This window comes from Cicer arietinum, chromosome 4, assembly GCF_000331145.2.
Source record: "Cicer arietinum cultivar CDC Frontier isolate Library 1 chromosome 4, Cicar.CDCFrontier_v2.0, whole genome shotgun sequence".
NCBI lineage: Eukaryota > Viridiplantae > Streptophyta > Magnoliopsida > Fabales > Fabaceae > Cicer > Cicer arietinum.
In genome coordinates, this window is record NC_021163.2 from 14,050,381 (window position 1) to 14,070,118 (window position 19,738).

The window sequence follows — 19,738 nt, forward strand, 5'->3', positions numbered from 1 at the left end:
ATCAAGATCATATCATGTGGTATCAGAGCTTGTCTCTAGGTTTGGAATTGAGGAAAATTTTGTTTATGCATTTTTTTTTTGTGAAATCTTAATTGCTAGTTGTGTTTCTTTTGTTTGATTTGTAGTTCTTTGTTAACTTGTGTGTTGCTGCTACATAAAAAAAAAATTATACAAAAAAAAAATTTGTTGTTAAAGGTATTGCACACTATCTGTTTGACAAAATTCCTAAGTATGTCATATGATCAATATATTCGCGATTTTGTATTGGATCCAGAGTATGTGAAATATTTGTATGAAAATGGATATGCAAAACAAGCTAGAAAAGTAGAGAAGCTTGCCTTGAGAGAGATGGATAAAATCAAAGAAAAGAAAGAAGAAGAGGAGAAACATTTGAGGGACAAAGGGCAAGAAATTGGCGTCAACTATTTGTCTAATTGTGATAATTCTCTATTGCAAGTGCTTGAAGAAGTGTCTCCAAAAGAGAAATTTCATCCATATATTGACATTGAAAGCAAAGTGAAAGATGATGGTAAAATGGAAAGTCTCTTCAAACAAGAGAGTGAGGTGAACGAAACAATGTTAGTGCTTGAAAGTGATTATTCAAAGGTTCCTCAAAAGGATGCTTCCAAGGAGATTATTGAGTCACCATTTTTTTGTGATGAAGAGAATGTCCATGTAACTCAACTTGCTTTGAAGCCTTTGCAAATACAAAGTAACATATTGTTTGCCAAAAATTTCAATCCCAAGAAGGTCAATTTGGTCATAAATATCAAATTCAAAAGGTATAAATTTATCCCCATCTTTAGAATTTCTTACCTTTACTATAAGTGTGATAAGAAGTTAATTGTTAAAGATGGAAATGCGTTTCACCGACTTATCACATTTGGTGACTTTTCTAATTTCCCGTTTGACCCCGGTGGATATGATGAGCTTGTGGTTTGTTTGGATTATTTCTTCATGTATGATATAATGGAGCTTAAATTCGTGGTCGAATTTCTTCAAGAAAGAGGGAATGATAAGGATCTCAAGAGCATGAAGATGATTCATATTTTAATAAATTAGGATAAACTTTATATATTTTAATTTGGTTTGTATTAATTCTTAGTTTGCTTTGATTTGGAATTGTAATGGTTTTATTATTGATTTAGTTTTTGTTATGTGTAAGTGAAGATACTTTACTTACTTACATTAAGTTTATTTTAGAAAAAAAAATAAGATGTAAGACTAATATGGGCCTAGAGAATGGTGTCACTTATGACCCATTTAGGTTTAGAGATAGACTTAGTATAAATAAGCATTTGTAACCTCATGGAGGGGCAGATTTTGATTATTATTTTTGTGAGGCTTTGCTCTCTAGAGTTCTTGAAAGAATTCATCTTGAACTTATCAAGGCTGTTAATCCTTGTGGCGTTCTTTTTGGCTTATCAATCTCAAGATTGTGGCGCCATTTTGTTCTTTATTTCATTGCTGAATTATAATATTGAGTTTCCTTTACATCAAACCCTAATACTCCAATTCTTCCAATTTTCGTGATCAGTAACCTGCGTTCATATCTCGAGTTCTATATATTGTTTTTCGGTGATTCAAAAGCCTAACTTGCGTTTCAGAACGTCATCTTTCACCTCGATTTGGAATCGGCCGAATCGGAGTTTCGCAGCGCCGTTTATCACGTTCTCCAGCCAAACGCGATTTTCACTCAAATTTGTAAGTTTCCGACCTAGAACGATCTTTAAAGTGAACTATGACTATTAGGATCATATCATGTGGTACCAGAGCTTGTCTCTAGGTTTGGAATTGAGGAAAAAAAATTGCACAAGAATAAAGCGTTCATATCTCAAGTTCTATATATTGTTTTTCGGTGATTCAAAAGCCTAACTTGCGTTTCAGAATGTCATCTTTCACCTCGATTTGGAATCGGCCGAATCGGAGTTTCGCAGCGCCGTTTATCACGTTCTCCAGCCAAACGCAATTTTCACTCAAATTTGTAAGTTTCCGACCTAAAACGATCTTTAAAGTGAACTATGACTATTAGGATCATATCATGTGGTATCAGAGCTTGTCTCTAGGTTTGGAATTGAGGAAAATTTTGTTTATGCATTTTTTTTTTTAATCATAAAACTATTACAATTCCGAATCAAAGCAAACTAAGAATTAATACAAACCAAAGTAAAATATATAAAGTTTATCTTAATTTATTAAAATATGAATCATCTTCATGCTCTTGAGATCCTTATCAGTAAGTGTGATACATTTTAACTATATAGATTTTCCATTTAAAAAATATGATTGTAGACATTATTTTAATTTTCAATTGAGAAAATTCTTGCAGGTATGGAAAAATTGGAAGGCAGGTACAAGTTCAGATATTGTAGATCCTATATTACACCAAGGTTTTAATAAGAATGAAAAAAAGAGATGTATCCATGTTGGATTACTTTGTGTTCAAGAAGATATAGCTTTGAGACCAACTATGGCTTCAGTTTTATTAATGCTTAATAGCACATCTTTCCCACTTCTTGAACCTTCATTTTTAATGCAACCTAAAAGGTCACTATCTATACCTTCAAGTGATCAATATTTAGAAGCCACAAAATCAAGTCATTCAGGATCAGGAAGCCAACTTACTCTAGGGTCAACTAGTAAGTCTTCAAGTACCAGCTAGATATTTGTGATTAAATTTGCTTATAAGCATACCGGGTAGGATTGAAGTGAATGTGCAAACTTGTTGTCTTTAATTGGTTTGTCTTTCATTTGGATTGGGCTTTTAAGCCTTTACTCTCTCTTTTTCAAATTTTGTAACATAACGTGTATACTCAAATTTTGCCTAGTTTATTTTTTATTTGTTGTGTTACTTCCTCAGTTTTATGATATTTAATTTTTTTCACACATATTAAAAAATAAAATAATTAAAAAAAAGAGATGAGTCATTTTATTAAATTGTCTATCTTAATTATTGGTGAATTTTTGCTAATATTAATACAAAATATAATAACATTTTGAAAATTGTATATATAATAATCATTAAAAAATAATATAAAAAAATAAAAATAAAAATAATATTAAATGATATTCATTTTGAGATAAATTTGTTTACTAAGTGATATTCATCAAAAGGCGGAGGGAGTATATAGTCATTGAATGGTAAATAAACTTACATTTTGACCAATTGGCTCAAAAAAGTTTTATCCATTTTGACCAAACAGAACCACAAATCTGCTTAGAGACATTTTGAATATAATTCTTTACCAAGTTCTCATTTCTCATATCATAGAATAGAACTCTCTCTATCTTAACATACTACAAGCTATAAAGTAACCACAACTGTAATGGTTGAAGCTGCCAAGATCTACAAAGCTTGAAATAAAAATCAGGATATGACATGATGTGGTTTTAAACAATAATAAATAATATGTTGCATTTTGATGGAAAATTACCGCACAAACACCATAACAAATAATATAAATAATATATAGTAGATATAAAATTCTTCCAACTTGCAAGAACATGTGAGAAGCACCAATAAATATATGATAGTAAATTAATTAAATAAAAAAGCATAAAGAATATTGATATTTTAATGTAGAAAATTCCTCAAAGCAATTGTAAAAATTACGGGTTGTAGAGACAAAAAAACAATTCTACTATAATCAAATAAGAGTACAAGAGCGTTTCAAAATGATGTACAAATTATATTAAGTATTAACAACCAACAAAGACAACAAAACACAAGAAGTTACAAATGAGAACAAAATGCTCAAAACTGCAACAAAAATGCTAGGAAGGGAGTCCAAACCCAATCCGTTCTTCTCCAAATCAAGAGGAATTGGTACTATAAAACATAAATATTGACAGGGACACCAGATACGATACAAATGAATTAATTGAACATAATCAAAATGTCAATGTTGTGTTGATTTCAGATAGACATATACACATTTAGACACTGTGACACACATTAGATCAAGGGTATCAGTGCTACACATATCATATATACAATATTAAATATCCATCTAACGGATAATTATTCATAATTGAGTATTGAGATTCTTCGTTACACCCTCCAAAATTGCAATGAAACACAATCTAAAGGATCAATCTATACTGAAATATCGATCTTCGAACTCTAAAAATATTCTTCGACATTCCAAACGTAGAGGTCATGGTCCCAACTATTGTGGTCAAGTAAGAGGCAGAGGACGTAGTGTAAATTCATATAATGTGTATATAGTGTAGCAAATAGGAACGCAATGCTTATTGTTCTTGTTATCGATTTGATCAAGGTTTTCAATCTAATTCATCTCAATTTTCTTCACATTCTTCAAATGGTTCACAACCCCAACCATGTTCCCAGCATGATTCCGAATTGAAATGTTGATTTAATATATTTTAATTGACGTGACATAAAATTTAATGTTGTAGAACCATTTAAATATATTAATTATTTACTAAAATATGTTATTAATTAAATTATAAAAATAAATAATTTCATAAATTAAAATAAATTTTTAGATAATTTTATTATAATTTTATAGTTTGAGTTATTTAATATAATTATATCATATATTTCGTTATTTAAAATATATCACATTTATTAATAAAAATGACATCTATGAAACATAGAAAGAAAAATCTAAAATTGTATTATATCGTTGAATGTAAAATGATACAAATGAAATGAGAAAAGTGAAGTTTACATCAAGTAACTACCTCCTATATATTGAGAATCAATTACCAATTAGATGATTCCTAATTATCAAGTACTAACATCTTTAATACCATTATTATTTGTTAGTTAAAAATTTCTAAAAAAAATCATAATTATTCGATTTTAGAGTCTAATTTAAGTCACTCTTTAAAAAACAAAAATAAAAGTTTAATATAAAAAAATAACTATTAAAATTTTAAATAATTAAAAAGACATATTTTAATATATTTATATTTGTTATGATTTACTTTTAAAATAAAATAATTAATTTTGTGAATTAAAGAATAAGAATAAATCAACTAGGCCTCAAAATTATTATGACAAGATCAAAAGGGTAGTTATCTGTTCAATAAAGTTACGCGCTTACGCCAATAAATTTTGGTTAATGAATTGACAATCCCAATAAATTTCATTTTGAGGAACTAAAATTATTGGAGGGGTTTCCACATCGGTTATCAACCACTCAGGTCTCAATCAAGTCCATCATCAATTTTTCTACTTTATTTTCTTGTTTTGACAAGCTCTAATTACTTTTTGAAAAAAGTTCTATTTAAAATGTTAACATGGTCTTCGTTCAAATATAGAAAGTGTTGCACACATTTCGAGTTGAATTTAAACGGTTCACTGGACTTCAATACTAACGTCTTTTACACTCTTTTTCGCGCATCTCTCAATCTAAATAAATTATTACATTTTGATTTATAATAACTGACACGTGTAAAAAAACTGTCTCATATTAATTGATGTTTTCAATTTTGCACCTTTTTATTTGTATCATTTCTAATAATGCAAATAACTCAATTACACTTTTTTTTTTCTCATTTGCACTTTAATTAATACACATTTGCATAATAATTATAAATGATTCCATCTTTTTAATTTTTTTAATGTGTGTGAATAGATTTAAATAATTTTATTATTTTAGGATGAAAAAATATTGGTTTTACTAGATACTTTAATTTAAAAGAAATACTAATAAATCTCATTTTTAAAAGTACTTATTAAGTATTTAAAGATAGATAATTTAATTCTTTTAAAATGATAAGTTATTAAGTGAATAGATCAATTGTTGATATTATAATCATTTATAATTGATCATACATGTGTATAAAATATTAATTATTTATTTAATTATCAATAATTGATATTATTTATTTTATTTTTTAAAATGAATTGCTCAATTTATAAAAGTCAAATTTAAAAATAAAAAGAGTATTAAATTAAAAAGTAAATTAAAAATCATGTATTCAACTTTTGAAAACTCAAAATTTATTATTTCCAATATAAAATATTATACTTTTGTATCATAACAAATGTCCTTAATTTAGCATGACCCTTAATTTAAATAAACTACTTCCTCCATCTCTATATGTAAGACTCTTTTTACCAATGCACAAGAATTGTGAAAATGATTTTCATTAAATTTGTCAACAATATATATTCTCTTCACAAAATTATCATTCTTTTATGAAGAGATAAATTAGTTGGTCTTTTAATTATCTTTATTTAGTTATGGATATTTTTATAAAAAATATCATAAATGTGTTGATTTGGAGAAGGTCTTCTAAAAAGAGAAAAACAGTTTTTACAAAAAAAATCTCACTTATAATAAAGACGAAGTAATTTAAGCTAAACTTAAAAAAAAAAAAACTAAGCTATAACTTTTCAATTATTAGCTTACTAATTAGCTAATAAGCTAGCTAATTGCTTCGTTTTACTAAAAATACATGTCTATACAATAGGATTTAATGTAACAAGTGTGGATACTAAAAACTACTTTTTAAAATTTCAGATATAAAAACATATTAATAAGATGAATAGGATTTAGCGTTGGTCTTTAAATATTTCTATTTTTGTTCCTTTAACAGTAAGATTTAATCTAACAAATAGAAACGAAAAAAAAAAGCATATCAATCTAATCTAACAAATAAGATTTAATTTTAGTTCCTATCTCATGGATTATTATTACAAAATTCTCCATCTCAAATGAAATTTAATAAAAAATGTGAGACCTAGGTTCCCACATAAAATAAAATCTCATCAATTGAAAGTGGAGTCAATATATAAATAATAAAAAGTATATATTAAATTAAAAAAAAATATAATAATAAATATGACATCAATAAATAAAGATATTGCTAGTGTAAAAACAAATATACATTAACATCCAACAAAAGTTTTCTATTTTGCCACATTACTTTATTTTGATATGGTTATTTTGAAATTGATAATGTGACCTAGAAAATTGAAGTCCTTTTATACATAGTATTGATAAAGAAATAATTATAATGCATATATGTGATCATTTTACTCATTCTAAACACACATATACTTTTAATTTATATTTAGTGATAGACTAATAGTCTTTTATTATTTTAGAGATTTAACATCTTTTACAATTGGACTTATTAATTTACACATAACACCTTTTCATGGTGTGATTCTTGCCTTGTTAATTGGTTCATTCATATAGCACATAAATGTAGAGAGAGGCATCTTCCTCCATTCTAACGTCTAAAGTCAACAATATCAAAATTTTGAATGAATAGTTAAAGTTTATGGTACGTCAAGAGTCTAACACCTAACTCAATCCCCTTTACATATAGTAGTACTCCATCCATTTAATCTTCAATTAATTTCGACAAATTTTTGCATTAATGGCTCTGTTTTGTTCCTCCTCCTTTCTTTTTTGTTGTGTTATATTTGTGATAATTGTACCGCAAGCCAAAGCCGGAGATCCTGTAACGTGTGATAACAACAGAGGCAACTACACAGCCAATAGCACATACGACAACAACCTCAGCACTCTTTTATCCACTTTCACTAATTCCCACACACAAATTAACTACGGTTTCTACAATTTCTCATATGGTGAAAACGAGCCAGACAAAGCATACGTTATTGGTGTGTGTCGTGGAGATGTTACCTCAAATGATTGTCGTACAAATCTAAACAAATCCATTGCCTATATTAGAGGTAAATGTCCAAACCAAAAAGAAGCAATAGTGTGGGGTGGTGATAACACTTTGTGGTACTCAAATCGGTCAATATTTGGTTCCATGGAAGTTTCGCCTACACAATATATTATCTATGAAAGGGATGTTAATGGAAATGAATACACAGAAGCACTTGGTAACTTGATGAGAAAACTTGAGCAAAAAGCTGCATCAGGTGACTCTCGTCGTAAGTATGCAGCAGATAATATGATTGGTGATAATTTTACAAAGGTAAACGGTTTTGTGCAGTGTATGCCTGATTTGTCAATGCAACAATGCACTGAATGTTTGGATCAAGCTATCAATGAAATCCCAATTTATTGTAAGGGCAAGATGGGAGGACATGTTCTTAAACCAAGTTGTCGCCTTAGATTTGATCCGTATACCTTCTACAGTCCTACCATTGAGTTAGACTTAAATGCTACAATACCTCCTGCACCTTCACCATCCACCAATAACACTTCTTCAGGTACTTCAATTTGTGTTTGAAATTAGTCGAGTCTCACCGATTGATCAACCCGGCACTAATATATTGATTACATTAATTAATTAATTTTTTAAAAATTATTATTGATGTTTACATGTCAGTATAAATTCTGTATTCCATGTGTATGAACACATTTTTGACACATCTCATGAGTTGTTATACCGTAAAAAATGTGTCAAAATAATGAACATTATTAAATTTAATTATATCATTTTGACGTTTAAAGTTGAATTACTTTGAGATTAAAAAAATCATGTTTTTTTTCAATAAATCAAAATCCTGTTTGAAATTTAAATTATCTGATTGCTGTATATAATGAGGATTTAAATTTGTGCAGGACATAGCAAAATACGAGTTGTTATCGCCACTGCAGTGCCAGTTATTGTGATTTTGGTAGTGCTAAGTTTTATTTGCATTAACTTAAGAGTGAGAAAGGCAAAACAAAATTTTGAAGGTACGATTAATTTCTTTAAGTATGGATTACTGTCACTAGACTTAATAAAGTCTTACAATTATTTTGAAGGGAAAAAAGGTCATTCCACCAAAAGCCTATTAGTTTAGGATTTTTGTTAAAATTATTTTTAACAAAATGTCACTTTTGCTATCTTTCAAATGTTTTAGATAAACTTTATTTTGTAAAAATCAGAATACAAAAATAGTTTGTAGAAAGAGCATTTGAAAAGCCATTTTGTATAACTTTTCAAAGGATCTTAACAAAAAATACTCTTTATGTGAGTAATTATGATATTTATTTACCATCTATTCAAAGAATGAAAAAAAAAACATGTGTCATTCTATTACATCTAGAAATATAGAAAGGGATTAATGAATATTTATCGTGTAAAACTATTTTACATAGTTAGTAGTCAATCATAACCATTCATAATATAATTATGATCTAAATGCTCTATATTTCTAGAGTGCAAAGGATCTACAACACGAAAACGAGTAAGAGAACGTTTAATTAATTAATTTTTTTTGTTTTGAAAAGGAGAATGTTTAGTTATTGTGTTTGGATCCTCTATTGTCGGAAAGTATGCAGCACGCGTATACAAGAGAAAGAAAAGAAAAATGAGTTTATTGGACATGAGTTATCGGAACAAACAGTTTTACACTACAAATAATATGAACTATAAGTTATATAATTATTGGTTGATGAAAGATAATTACAATCATGTAATGTGATAATTAAATCAATAATATTTATTAATTAACATTATAAAATTTCTTTACATGGTTAGTGTGTAGTCCGGAAAAAATAAATGTGAAAAAAGTAAAAGAGAAAAAGTGAATGTATGAGAGAGATTTTAAATCAAATAAAAGTCATAATATTAAAACAAAAATGTTTCATATGAATATTATACTCATGAGATATATAGTTAATTACCTGAAAAAATGTGATTAATTAAGTTCAATAAATAAATAATTTAAATTATATTAAAAATTATAATTAATTATATAGTTGAATAAATCATATTTTTTATTGTGATTTGAATTAAACATTTAGTTTATTAAATCAATCGTAATTTTGCATGTAATTAATCATTCTTTATGTCAATATAATCTTTCATACTATTTAGCCTTTTCCATTTATATTACATTTATAGCAATGATCACATATGAAAAACTAACTTGCTCATCTTGGTTACTATGTGAAACTAACATTGGAATAGATGATGATGAAGACGAAATAACGATTGACGAGTCATTGCACTTTAACTTTGATACCGTGCGAATTGCTACAAGAGATTTCTCTGATTCTAATACACTTGGACAGGGTGGATTTGGAGTGGTTTATATGGTAAGACAATATTTTTTAATTCATTCATAGATATTACATTTTTCAAAACATTATTGTAAAAAATACAATTTTTTATATCTAAAAGTGAGGTATTTTCAGGGAAAACTACCTAATGGACAAAAGATTGCCGTCAAAAGATTATCAATAGATTCTGCTCAAGGAGATGTGGAGTTTAAAAATGAAGTAAATTTAGTAGCCAAGCTTCAACATCGAAATTTAGTTAGGCTACTTGGTTTTAGTCTAGAAGGGAGAGAAAGACTACTTATTTATGAATTTGTTCCAAATAAAAGTCTTGATTACTTCATATTTGGTATGTTCAAATATCAACTTAGTAAGACAATTGCATAATTACTTATAATAGTTTATATTGTCAAGACAAATACTAACTACTTAAATTATTCTGAAATTCATATGAACTTGGTTATATATGTAGATCCAACGAGGAAGACACAATTGAACTGGGAAAAGCGCTACAATATTATAAAAGGTATTGCTCGAGGTCTTCTTTATCTTCACGAGGATTCTCGTCTCCGCATTATACATCGTGATCTCAAAGCAAGTAATATCCTCTTAGATGATGAGATGAATCCTAAGATATCTGATTTTGGATTAGCAAGATTGTTTGTTATAGATCAAACTCAAGGAAATACGAATAGAATCGTTGGAACCTAGTAAGTTTACAAATATTCTTGTGAATACTAGTTGTCATAAGAGCTTAATTTGAATCTAATTGTTGGAACCTAGTAAGTTTACAAATATGCTATGCTTGGGAATATTAATTGTCATAAGAACTTAATTCGGATCAACTATAAGTAAAATCCTAATCTTACTTTGTTACTTAGTCATATGTATTTACATTTTATTCAAAGAGTTTGATATTTTATTTGATTGTTAAAAATTATAAGAGTCAAATCTTAAAATAATATCACAATATATTGAGCGATAACATAAAACATTTTTACATGATAGAAATTTCAAAATTAGAACTTTGTTTTTATACTATATATATTATATAAATCATTACTCATACTATATATATATCAATTAAATTAGTTGAAAATTATTAATTGAAATATTTTAATAAATTTTATTAATTAAGTTTGTCTATGTTGGCATGCAGTGGATATATGGCACCTGAATATGCAATGCAAGGACTATTTTCGGTAAAGTCAAATGTCTTTAGTTTTAGAGTATTAGTTCTTGAAATTATAAGTGGTTATAAAAATTCTACAACTATTTGTCATGGAGAAAATGTGGAGTATCTATTGAGCTATGTAAGTAATAATTTTCTTACTATAATTTTTCTCCTTCATTAAAAATATAGATTAGAAGTCAAGTTCAGCCAAATAGTAGAACCACTAAGGCAAATAATCTTAGATTGTAAAATAAATAAACTTTTTTACTTAATAAAAGAACATCATGCATTAATTTCAGATTTTTTTTTTCAATACCCTTTTTTCCAAAAAAAAATATCTAAATACTCTCTTTTGAAATTTATTAACCAAAATACCTCTTTTCTTCTTTAAGTCCCAAGTTCTCATTTGGAATGATGACTTAAGAAAGTCCACGTTTTAAATGACGACTTCCTGAATATATATAATTAATATAATTCATAAAAATATATAAATACAATTTTAAATTACATAATTCAAAAAATAGTACTCGTATTAGAACTGAAATGAACGTTAAAGAAAAAGTACCAAGAAAATGTGGACTATGTCGGTTGACTGACCATACTTGAAAATATTGTTTAAATGTTACAAGCATATGTAATTTAAAATTTATATTTATGTATTTTTATGAATTATATATATATATATATATATATATATATTATTTTGTTATTTAAAAAGAATTAAAAAAAATTGAATTTTTTATTTTTTTTTAAATTTTTTCAGAAAGTTTCTATTTGAAACGTGAACTTTTTTTAAGGAAGTCGTCGTTCCAATTACGACTTATGACTTAGAAAAAGAAAAGAATATTTTAGTTAATAGTTTTCAAAAGGAAGTATTTAAATAATTTTTTTTTTAGAAAAATGGTTATTTAAAAAAAAATTCTCATTATGTGACCGAGACATTATAGTAAAAATTTATTAATTATCTTACTATGGTTATGTGCACTTGCAAATGATAATTATCTCAGGCATGGAGAAGGTGGAGAGAGGGGAGAGGTACAAATATTATAGATGAATCATTAATCAACAGTTCAGAAAATGAAATAATGAGATGCATCCACATTGCTTTACTCTGTATTCAAGAAAATATAGTTGACAGACCAACCATGGCTACAATTGCACTTATGCTCAGTAGTTACTCTCTCACTCTCTCAATACCTTCAAAACCTGCGTATTTTACGGGAAGTGGAAGTAGAAGCTTATCGGACACGCGATCAGGGGCTCATAATCTACGTGCAACAAGATCAACTGAATCGATTAACCAAGCTTCAATTACTGATCCATACCCTCGATAGTTTTTTATCTTAAGGATGGTGTTTGGATCTTTTATGGTTTTTGCAGGTAACCGCAACACCTCGTCCAGAAGTGCAGTGGCTATGCTCCCATTGTTGTTGTTGCTCGTGTGCTCTGTTTTTTGGGTACAAATTGTATTTGTTATTATTTTTTTTTTTATGTACAAGAAATGTTAAAGAAATCCATTAATAACTGTGACTAAGGTCATTTCTGATATTTTAAATGTTTGGTGCCAACGATGAGTTTCGTTTCTTATTTTTGTGTGTAAGTTATATGTCAAAAAATGTCAAATAAAAAAAAAGTTTTATAATAAGAGATGAGATGAGGGAATCTTAATAATTCATTACATCATAGGTAGAGGAGCAAAACTCGAGTTCGATCTCCTACACAATTAAATAGGAGAGTTGCAGTTGAAAAAAGAAGAAATTATGTTTTCTCCTCTGATCCTCACTAACAAAATTGAATTAAAGAAAAACAAAAAAAATTATGTAAAAAAAAAAAATTAAAGAAATACATAATGTACTAGAAATTTCAACGACAAATGAAATTTCCGGGAATGCCATCCGGAAATTTGAATTTCCGGTATTGAAAATAAGTACAAGATTTTTCAAATTTCCGATGAATACTCCCGGATATTTCACTTTTGAAATTTCAGATGTTCATTTTTAACTACCGGAAATTTCATTAATTTCGTTATTCTTGAAATTTTTGGTAAACACTTTTTTTTTCCAAAACTTACTTTTCCAGAAATATCAAATTGTGGGGGTATAACTGTTTTGATTTTTACTTATTTGAATTTTTACTGATTTGATAAAGATATTTTAGGTATTTCAACCAAAAAAAATTTAAATGGGGGATAGAAGTTTAATTGAGGGGGTACAAAAGTTAACTTTCTAAGAAACAAGGCTATAATTGGCGACTCTCATATGTTGTCGGTACTATGGTGGGTCCAAGTAGTGGTCAAATAATATATGGGCTTGTTCAGTGTACACTTGATTTGTCTGGCCACAGTATGAAGGATGTTTGATTCAATCTATTATTGAAGTGTCAAGATGTTGTAGCAATAATATAGGTGCTAGAATTATTAGATCAAGTTGTAATTTGAAATTTGAAACTTCGTACCAATTCTATCAACCTCCAGCACCACCGGCTTCACATCTCTGATGATCATCCACTACACTTTGTTGGAAGGTACTTGTTACATTATGCTCACTTTTACATTAAATTAAATATCCAACTGGGGATTAGTTGTGTTTTTTGTTTTTATTTATTTTCAGATAAAGGAAGCACATCTAGAAGACAAGAAATGTAATTGCTATAGTCCTGCTGATGCTGCTTTTGTTATTGTGCATATTTTTATCTTGAGTCTATTTGAGAATAAGGAAAACCAAGGAAACTTTGAAAGTATTTGTAATAAGCACAGTTGCTTCATTAGGAGAATCTTGTTGAATATGCTGCAACGACTTCATTAGTTGAGTATATTATACATAGTGCTCGATGCGAAATTTCTCTCTTATATAAACTTGATGCTGTTCCTGTAAAAAAAAACCTGATCGGGATCCAGCAATATCAATTTTTTCTGGATAAAGTAAAGTTTGGGTGACTTGGTCCCGAGAGTTCACTAGGGTCAAAATTAGACCCTTAAATCTTAGAGAACGGAGACATAGTTCCTTATAGATCATCCATCAATAAAATTATCAAGTTAGGAGCAGAATTTGAATCCACATTCGTGTGTGTAGTACTTCTTTCAAAATAAATTATAAGTAAAAATAGTTATAGTCTAAGTTATATATATTATTTTAAAAAAAGATAATCGATCACATAAAATTTTAAGTTTATTATCAAAATTAACTTCTACGATCAATAAATTGGATAATTGGAAATAGAAAAAATTAAATAAAATAAAATATATTTTAAAGATATTATAATTAAATATTAGACAAATAATTGATTTTTGTTTATATTTCTTTTTAAAAAAATATAAGCTATTGAATCAACTTCTTACCAATACCACCAATTTGAATTGGTTGTTATATGAGTTCTCACCATTTACTTTTTTATTATTAATTTTTTTTTACATTAAACATAAATTCATTTAAAGGGTAAATTCAATGGGATTACAATCAAATAGAAACAAAGGGTTTGGAACATCTTTCAACCACTTAACAAAAAAGTATCTAAAATTAAATTCTAACGTGACATGATAGTTGGAAAATAAAGAGTGACTAGGGATACAAATTGAACCACTAAGCTAACAACTAGGACTGAACTGTCAACTTAAAAAAAATCTTCCGCTCACGATTGATGACAACGAAAAGAGAAAAGTTCAATTTTTTATCTTAAATTAACTATTGCTGCAGACGCATTTCGACTATAAGTGGTTTCATTGATGTTATATTTGATCACATGATTGGAAGACAAATGAAGCATGAAGGAGTTCCAAAATATGTAGCATCATGTGGACTTGTCCGCACTTTGTTTTTCTTGAATAATCTATCTATGTTGTGGCATTTCAACTAACATATAGTGTGGCATTTAAATTTGCACCAGAAAACTAACACAGAGACATTCACAATAACAACGATATCAAATAAAGCTTAAGACCTTCGAGACCGAGAGCCAATGGTGGAGGAAAGAGAAGAGCATGGTTTAGGAAAATTTGTGTACCTTGTGGAGGTGGCTCTAGTGGGGGCGGTCAACTAGTTTAGTGACCATGGCGGTTGAGTGACACCACGATGGTATGAAATGTGAGTAGATTTGGACTTTGTCGATATAGACATGTACTATACTATTTTTACTTATATTTGAGACCGAAGGATCATTTACATTATTTCATTTGTTACTCCACGTTATTATCCGATATATAGGACATTTTGAAATTTTCAAATAATGTAATATATACTCCATATTCTAGTAAAGGGAGAATAGTAAAGAATAAGTAGTTAGCATAAAAAAATAAAGGAAGCAATAATAGCAGAAAGTGGAAGGTAGAAATAAATTATACATATCCAGACCCAGACATAATCATGAAAATATCCACACCTTATGTACCTTTGAAGATCTTGTCTTTACACATTTTTTGAGCCAAGCAAATGGTTCTATAACTAGGTGGATATATTTGTCATGTAAACACCAAAGGGTCAGAAGAAAAACTGAAAAAAAAAAAAACTCTTTTCAAGAACACAATGATCATCTTCTAAATCTACTCAGCTGCATTTTCGTCGTCCTCATTTCCTTCATTTCTAATATCAGGCAACGTATCAAGATCAGTTCGAGCCTTTTCCATATCCTCGTGTATATGTGTATCAGAAGAATCAATGGCATCATGTTCGACAGAATCTGAAATTTCAGTTGTGGCAAAGGAAGAGTCTGATTTTTCATCAGTTTCACCTGTTTGAGTATCACCCTTGAATATCTCATCCTCAGTGGCATCGATATTCTGAGTTTCATTTGCTTCACTAGTTTCAATGCTACCTTTGGACTTGTCACTTTGAGTGGTATCAGAGCTCGCAATTCTATCAAAATCACTCGAAATGTTTTCAGTTCTATTTGAAGCTACAAACCCGATTGTCTTCTCTAACTCACTAGCCCTGAGAGTTGAAGATTCTCCAGGAGCTGCATCTCCATTTTCCGGTTTAACAGAAAGTGTTGAATTGTTATCAGGCAAGTTTTCTTCCAGAATTTTATTGCCATTCTGCTCGGATCCCTCTGCTTGTTGTATATCTCCCGTAATTGTTGTATTAGCTGTAGCTGTCGCATTTTGAGTATGATCGGACTCCAATATGATTGCCGTTTTATTCTGTTCAGATGAACTTGACATGTCATTACTGGTCAAGTTACTGCTTGCTTCAGTGGTCACTGCTGTCAGATTACTGTTTATGTCAGTGTTTGTTTTGGATGTTTCATTAGACAAACTGTCATTTCCAGTATCTTTACCAGCAGTTGTATTTGAAGAAATCCCATCTGTCCCGTCACCTTCATTAACCTTCAAATCAGAATCATTTTGATTCTTGTTACTTTCATCCGAATAAGTCGTCTCGATATCTGGTTTTCTGATATTCACTGCTAAGTTTACACCAGAGTGTTCCAAATTAATTGTTTCAGTTTCAGTGCTAGTTGCATGTGTTTCATGAGCCACAGCACTAGACACATCATCGCCCTTGTAATGTTCCTCCCGAGCTTCATGATTGTCTTGGTTTTCAACTAAACCTCCCTTTTCCTCATCTTCCTTGTCTTCGTTCTCTGTCTCATCACCCTCTTCTTCTTTCTCTTTCTCTTCATCTATAACCTCATCATCACGGTCATTATCTACATCTGACTTCTCATGATCATTTTCATCTGTCTCAGCGTCTCCTCTTTCATCTTCCACCTCTTCAATTTTGCTTTCATCTTCCTCCTGTTCTTCTGCTTCGTGCTTATTTTCTTCTTCCTCTTGTTCTCTCCCTTCATGAATGTTGACTTCACTTTCTTCAGTTTCATGCTTGTGTCCTTCCTCTTCTTGTTGTTGTTCATCGTGTTCATGTTTACTTTCTGCATCCTCTACAATATGTTCATCTTCCTCTTCTTCCTCATGCTTTTCGTTCTGATTCACTTCATCCTTACCTGGATGAAGGTCCTTTCTACCAAGTTTCAAAATCTGATCTGTCTCGGTTTTGACTGACAGTTTTGAATTGGTGTTATCAAATTCCTTCTTCTTGTCGTGATTGTGCTTAACCTGGTAGATCAACCAGAAGCATACACCAAGTAAAAGCATAACTTGCAGAACATGTTTTACCTTGATGCCTTTGGATCTTTGATTCCTACTACTTGGAAACCTTTTAATCATGCTTAATTATGTTAGAAAACCCCAACTTGTCTTCTACAAATAGCAAGAGCAGGCCACCTGATTCGGACAGGAAATGCGTCATTAAGGATATCATATATAATCATTAATGAGAAGGGGACTAAATTGGAACTACTTATAATGAGTTTATAATATCTGAAACATTGTATAATGTATATAGAAAACACTAACCAGAGCTCATTGACCCCAGTAAATAAATGGAAAAGAAAAAAAGGACCAAAAAATGGGCAAACAAGATTTATGCTCTATTTCCAAACTTTTAATGGGTTGAGACAAGGACTAATAGCCAATGTTTTAAAAACGAAGTCGGACACTCAACTGGTTGAACCGCTAGCAGACACTATATAATGCTAGTTCAATGTCCGGTTCCGTTTTTAAAACATTGCTAAACCTCTAATTAATAACAGTTTGCCATTATACAAATACATTAACAAGCATACTCTTTCTCAGGTCTATGGGCTTTTTCCAATTCCAGAAAACAGTGTTGGACAAAATCATGTTAACAACTTCCATGCAAACCAAAGTATAAATTGATGCTACTAGGAAAAACAACTCAAAAAACAGTGTAAGTGTTCATTTTGGTATCATGCTTTACAATTGCACAGTGAAAATCATCAATATAAAAGCAAGACAAAAAGAAACCGATTGAATATGGGGTTTCAGAAAAGCAATCACATAAAGGAGCAAAATGCAACGAAGAAACCACAAAAAAGAATCAGAAAAATAAAAGTTTATAACAGATCAATAAGAAAGAATAAGAACAAGCCTATTTTCTGTACTCCCCAGTGAAACCCCATTCTTTTTTCAGAGCATGCTTGAAGGGTCATAACAATTTCACCTTTTTTAAAAGAAAAATGAAAACAGATATAGGGTATTGTATTGTATGCAAAGGTATTTAACAGTGTAAGAAGAAAGATTGAATCTTAAATAAACATTGATGATACCCATGTTTCAGAAATGAGGAGAGTAGTAAACCCTTGTTGTAAAAAAAAAAAAAAGAAAAAAGAAAAAAGTGAGTTAGAGAGAGAGAGAGAGTAAAGGAAATTAATTACCTGAATGAAAAAGCAGCAAGAAGAAGTGAAGAGAAGTAGTTGAGAGTTGAGAAGCAGGTGAGAGAGAGAACTAAGAAGACAAAAGTAGTGAGATTAAGGAAAGAGTTGTGGAACTGTTTATCTTTGGACTTGGATGCGATCTATACAAGGAAGGATTGGAACCTGCCACATTGACCTCACCACGTTTTAATTTAACCGTCCTCCTATACTAATTATTGTTATTATCATTATCATTTTTTGTTAATTCTTTCTTTTTTTTTTCTCTCTAATTTAAGAAACAAATTTATAAAAAATTACACATGATTCTAGAAATATATATTCAGACAAAAATAAACAATAGTTTTTTTCAGAAGTAGATAATCTAACCACATACAAATTATGTTTTTTTTTTTTAATAAAAAAATCATGTGATACTTTAATCAAGAATGACAATATTTTTCTTAACAGTCTTTTGGTCTCATGATTAAGACAACATTTTGATAGGTTGAAAGAAAAAAAAAATTGTATTTCTTAAATTGAATTTGTTGAATTGATAATAATCAAATTACTATCTTAATTATAAATATGAGAATATATCAATTTAAACTTTTAAAAATTAATGTTCGATTATCATTATAATTTTATATGATTTTTAAATATAGATCAACGATAGACCGTCTACTAATATGGTTTTATTATTTAAAAGAATTAATAAGTTTTAGAAAATTAAACTTTTAATTTATTACAAGTTTATAAAATTGTGAGAAAAAAAAAAACTAGTTAAAATTCTAGAAAACTAACATAGGATTTGTTGAAAAATGTGGGGTTTGGAGTTTAAGTATGGGGCATACATTAAATTTTTCTTTTGGTTTCTTTCACTTTTTAAGCATCCTCACGGCCCAAAACCACTAAGTGTACACGTAGCCCAGACAATGATCCAGATGGAAATAGTGGTCCCTCTATTTTCATAATATTAAAAACATGAAAATATTACCTTTTCCGGTAACAAAATGACAAATTAATAGCAGGGAAGAAAACGAAGATAATTTTTTTTTTGTACATTATTAGTTTTTAGATAATATTCGTACATTATTAATTTTTCTCTTACATGCGATAGTACATTTATTCATCTCAAACACTGAATGTTTACACGCATAAATTAGATATTGAATTCGCAATCACATATTTAACAGAGGAGCACACTAATTAATAATTTAAGTGGGTCAATATATGTAGTAACTCAATAATGTCCTTACCGAAGGAGGAAAGGAATATAACTTAACTTTTGAAGCCCTTAGAAAAATGGAAGATTTAAATCTCAAGTTATCACGAGCAAAAAAGCAAATTAAATCTCATTTTTTAAGCTTCTCTATTTTGCAAACTTTCTGTTGAGAAGAGAAGGAAATAG

The 19,738-nt window shown here is 29.2% G+C and overlaps 2 protein-coding genes and 1 pseudogene across 4 annotated transcripts; 2 read left to right on the forward strand and 1 right to left on the reverse strand.

Moving 5' to 3' along the window:
* Positions 1-2,662, forward strand: part of LOC140919960 (cysteine-rich receptor-like protein kinase 29) — an 11,421-nt pseudogene extending 8,759 nt beyond the window's left edge.
* A 4,524-nt stretch (positions 2,663-7,186) lies between these two features.
* Positions 7,187-12,672, forward strand: LOC101510368 (cysteine-rich receptor-like protein kinase 29). 2 transcript variants are annotated; one of them, XM_027333492.2, is made up of 7 exons: positions 7,187-8,170; positions 8,526-8,642; positions 9,862-9,989; positions 10,089-10,299; positions 10,423-10,660; positions 11,110-11,263; positions 12,132-12,672. In XM_027333492.2, the coding sequence occupies exons 1-7, from the start codon at positions 7,363-7,365 to the stop codon at positions 12,456-12,458; spliced, it is 1,983 nt and encodes a 660-aa protein (XP_027189293.1). In that variant the 5' UTR covers positions 7,187-7,362; the 3' UTR covers positions 12,459-12,672. The 2 variants fall into 2 exon arrangements, with proteins under 2 accessions (XP_027189293.1, XP_012570125.1); XM_012714671.3 differs by having other exon boundaries at positions 7,188-8,170; positions 11,110-11,152.
* Positions 12,673-15,427: 2,755 nt separating this feature from the next.
* Positions 15,428-18,512, reverse strand: LOC101513043 (uncharacterized). Of its 2 annotated transcripts, none has more exons than XM_004496738.4 (2): positions 18,352-18,512; positions 15,428-17,338 (listed from the first exon to the last, which is right to left on the reverse strand). In XM_004496738.4, the coding sequence occupies exon 2, from the start codon at positions 17,279-17,281 to the stop codon at positions 15,659-15,661; it is 1,623 nt and encodes a 540-aa protein (XP_004496795.1). In that variant the 5' UTR covers positions 17,282-17,338; positions 18,352-18,512; the 3' UTR covers positions 15,428-15,658. The 2 variants fall into 2 exon arrangements, with proteins under 2 accessions (XP_004496795.1, XP_073223577.1); XM_073367476.1 differs by lacking the exon at positions 18,352-18,512 and adding an exon at positions 18,066-18,280.
* Positions 18,513-19,738: the final 1,226 nt, after the last annotated feature.

Bases quoted from the DNA above. Each gene is read 5' to 3' on its own strand.
- LOC101513043 (XM_004496738.4), bottom strand. From the start codon at position 17,281: ATGATTAAAAGGTTTCCAAGTAGTAGGAATCAAAGATCCAAAGGCATC.
- LOC101510368 (XM_027333492.2), top strand. From the start codon at position 7,363: ATGGCTCTGTTTTGTTCCTCCTCCTTTCTTTTTTGTTGTGTTATATTT. The intron at 8,643-9,861 runs GTACGATTAATT...ACATTGGAATAG, and splicing joins GGCAAAACAAAATTTTGAAG to ATGATGATGAAGACGAAATA. The intron at 10,300-10,422 runs GTATGTTCAAAT...TTATATATGTAG, and splicing joins TCTTGATTACTTCATATTTG to ATCCAACGAGGAAGACACAA.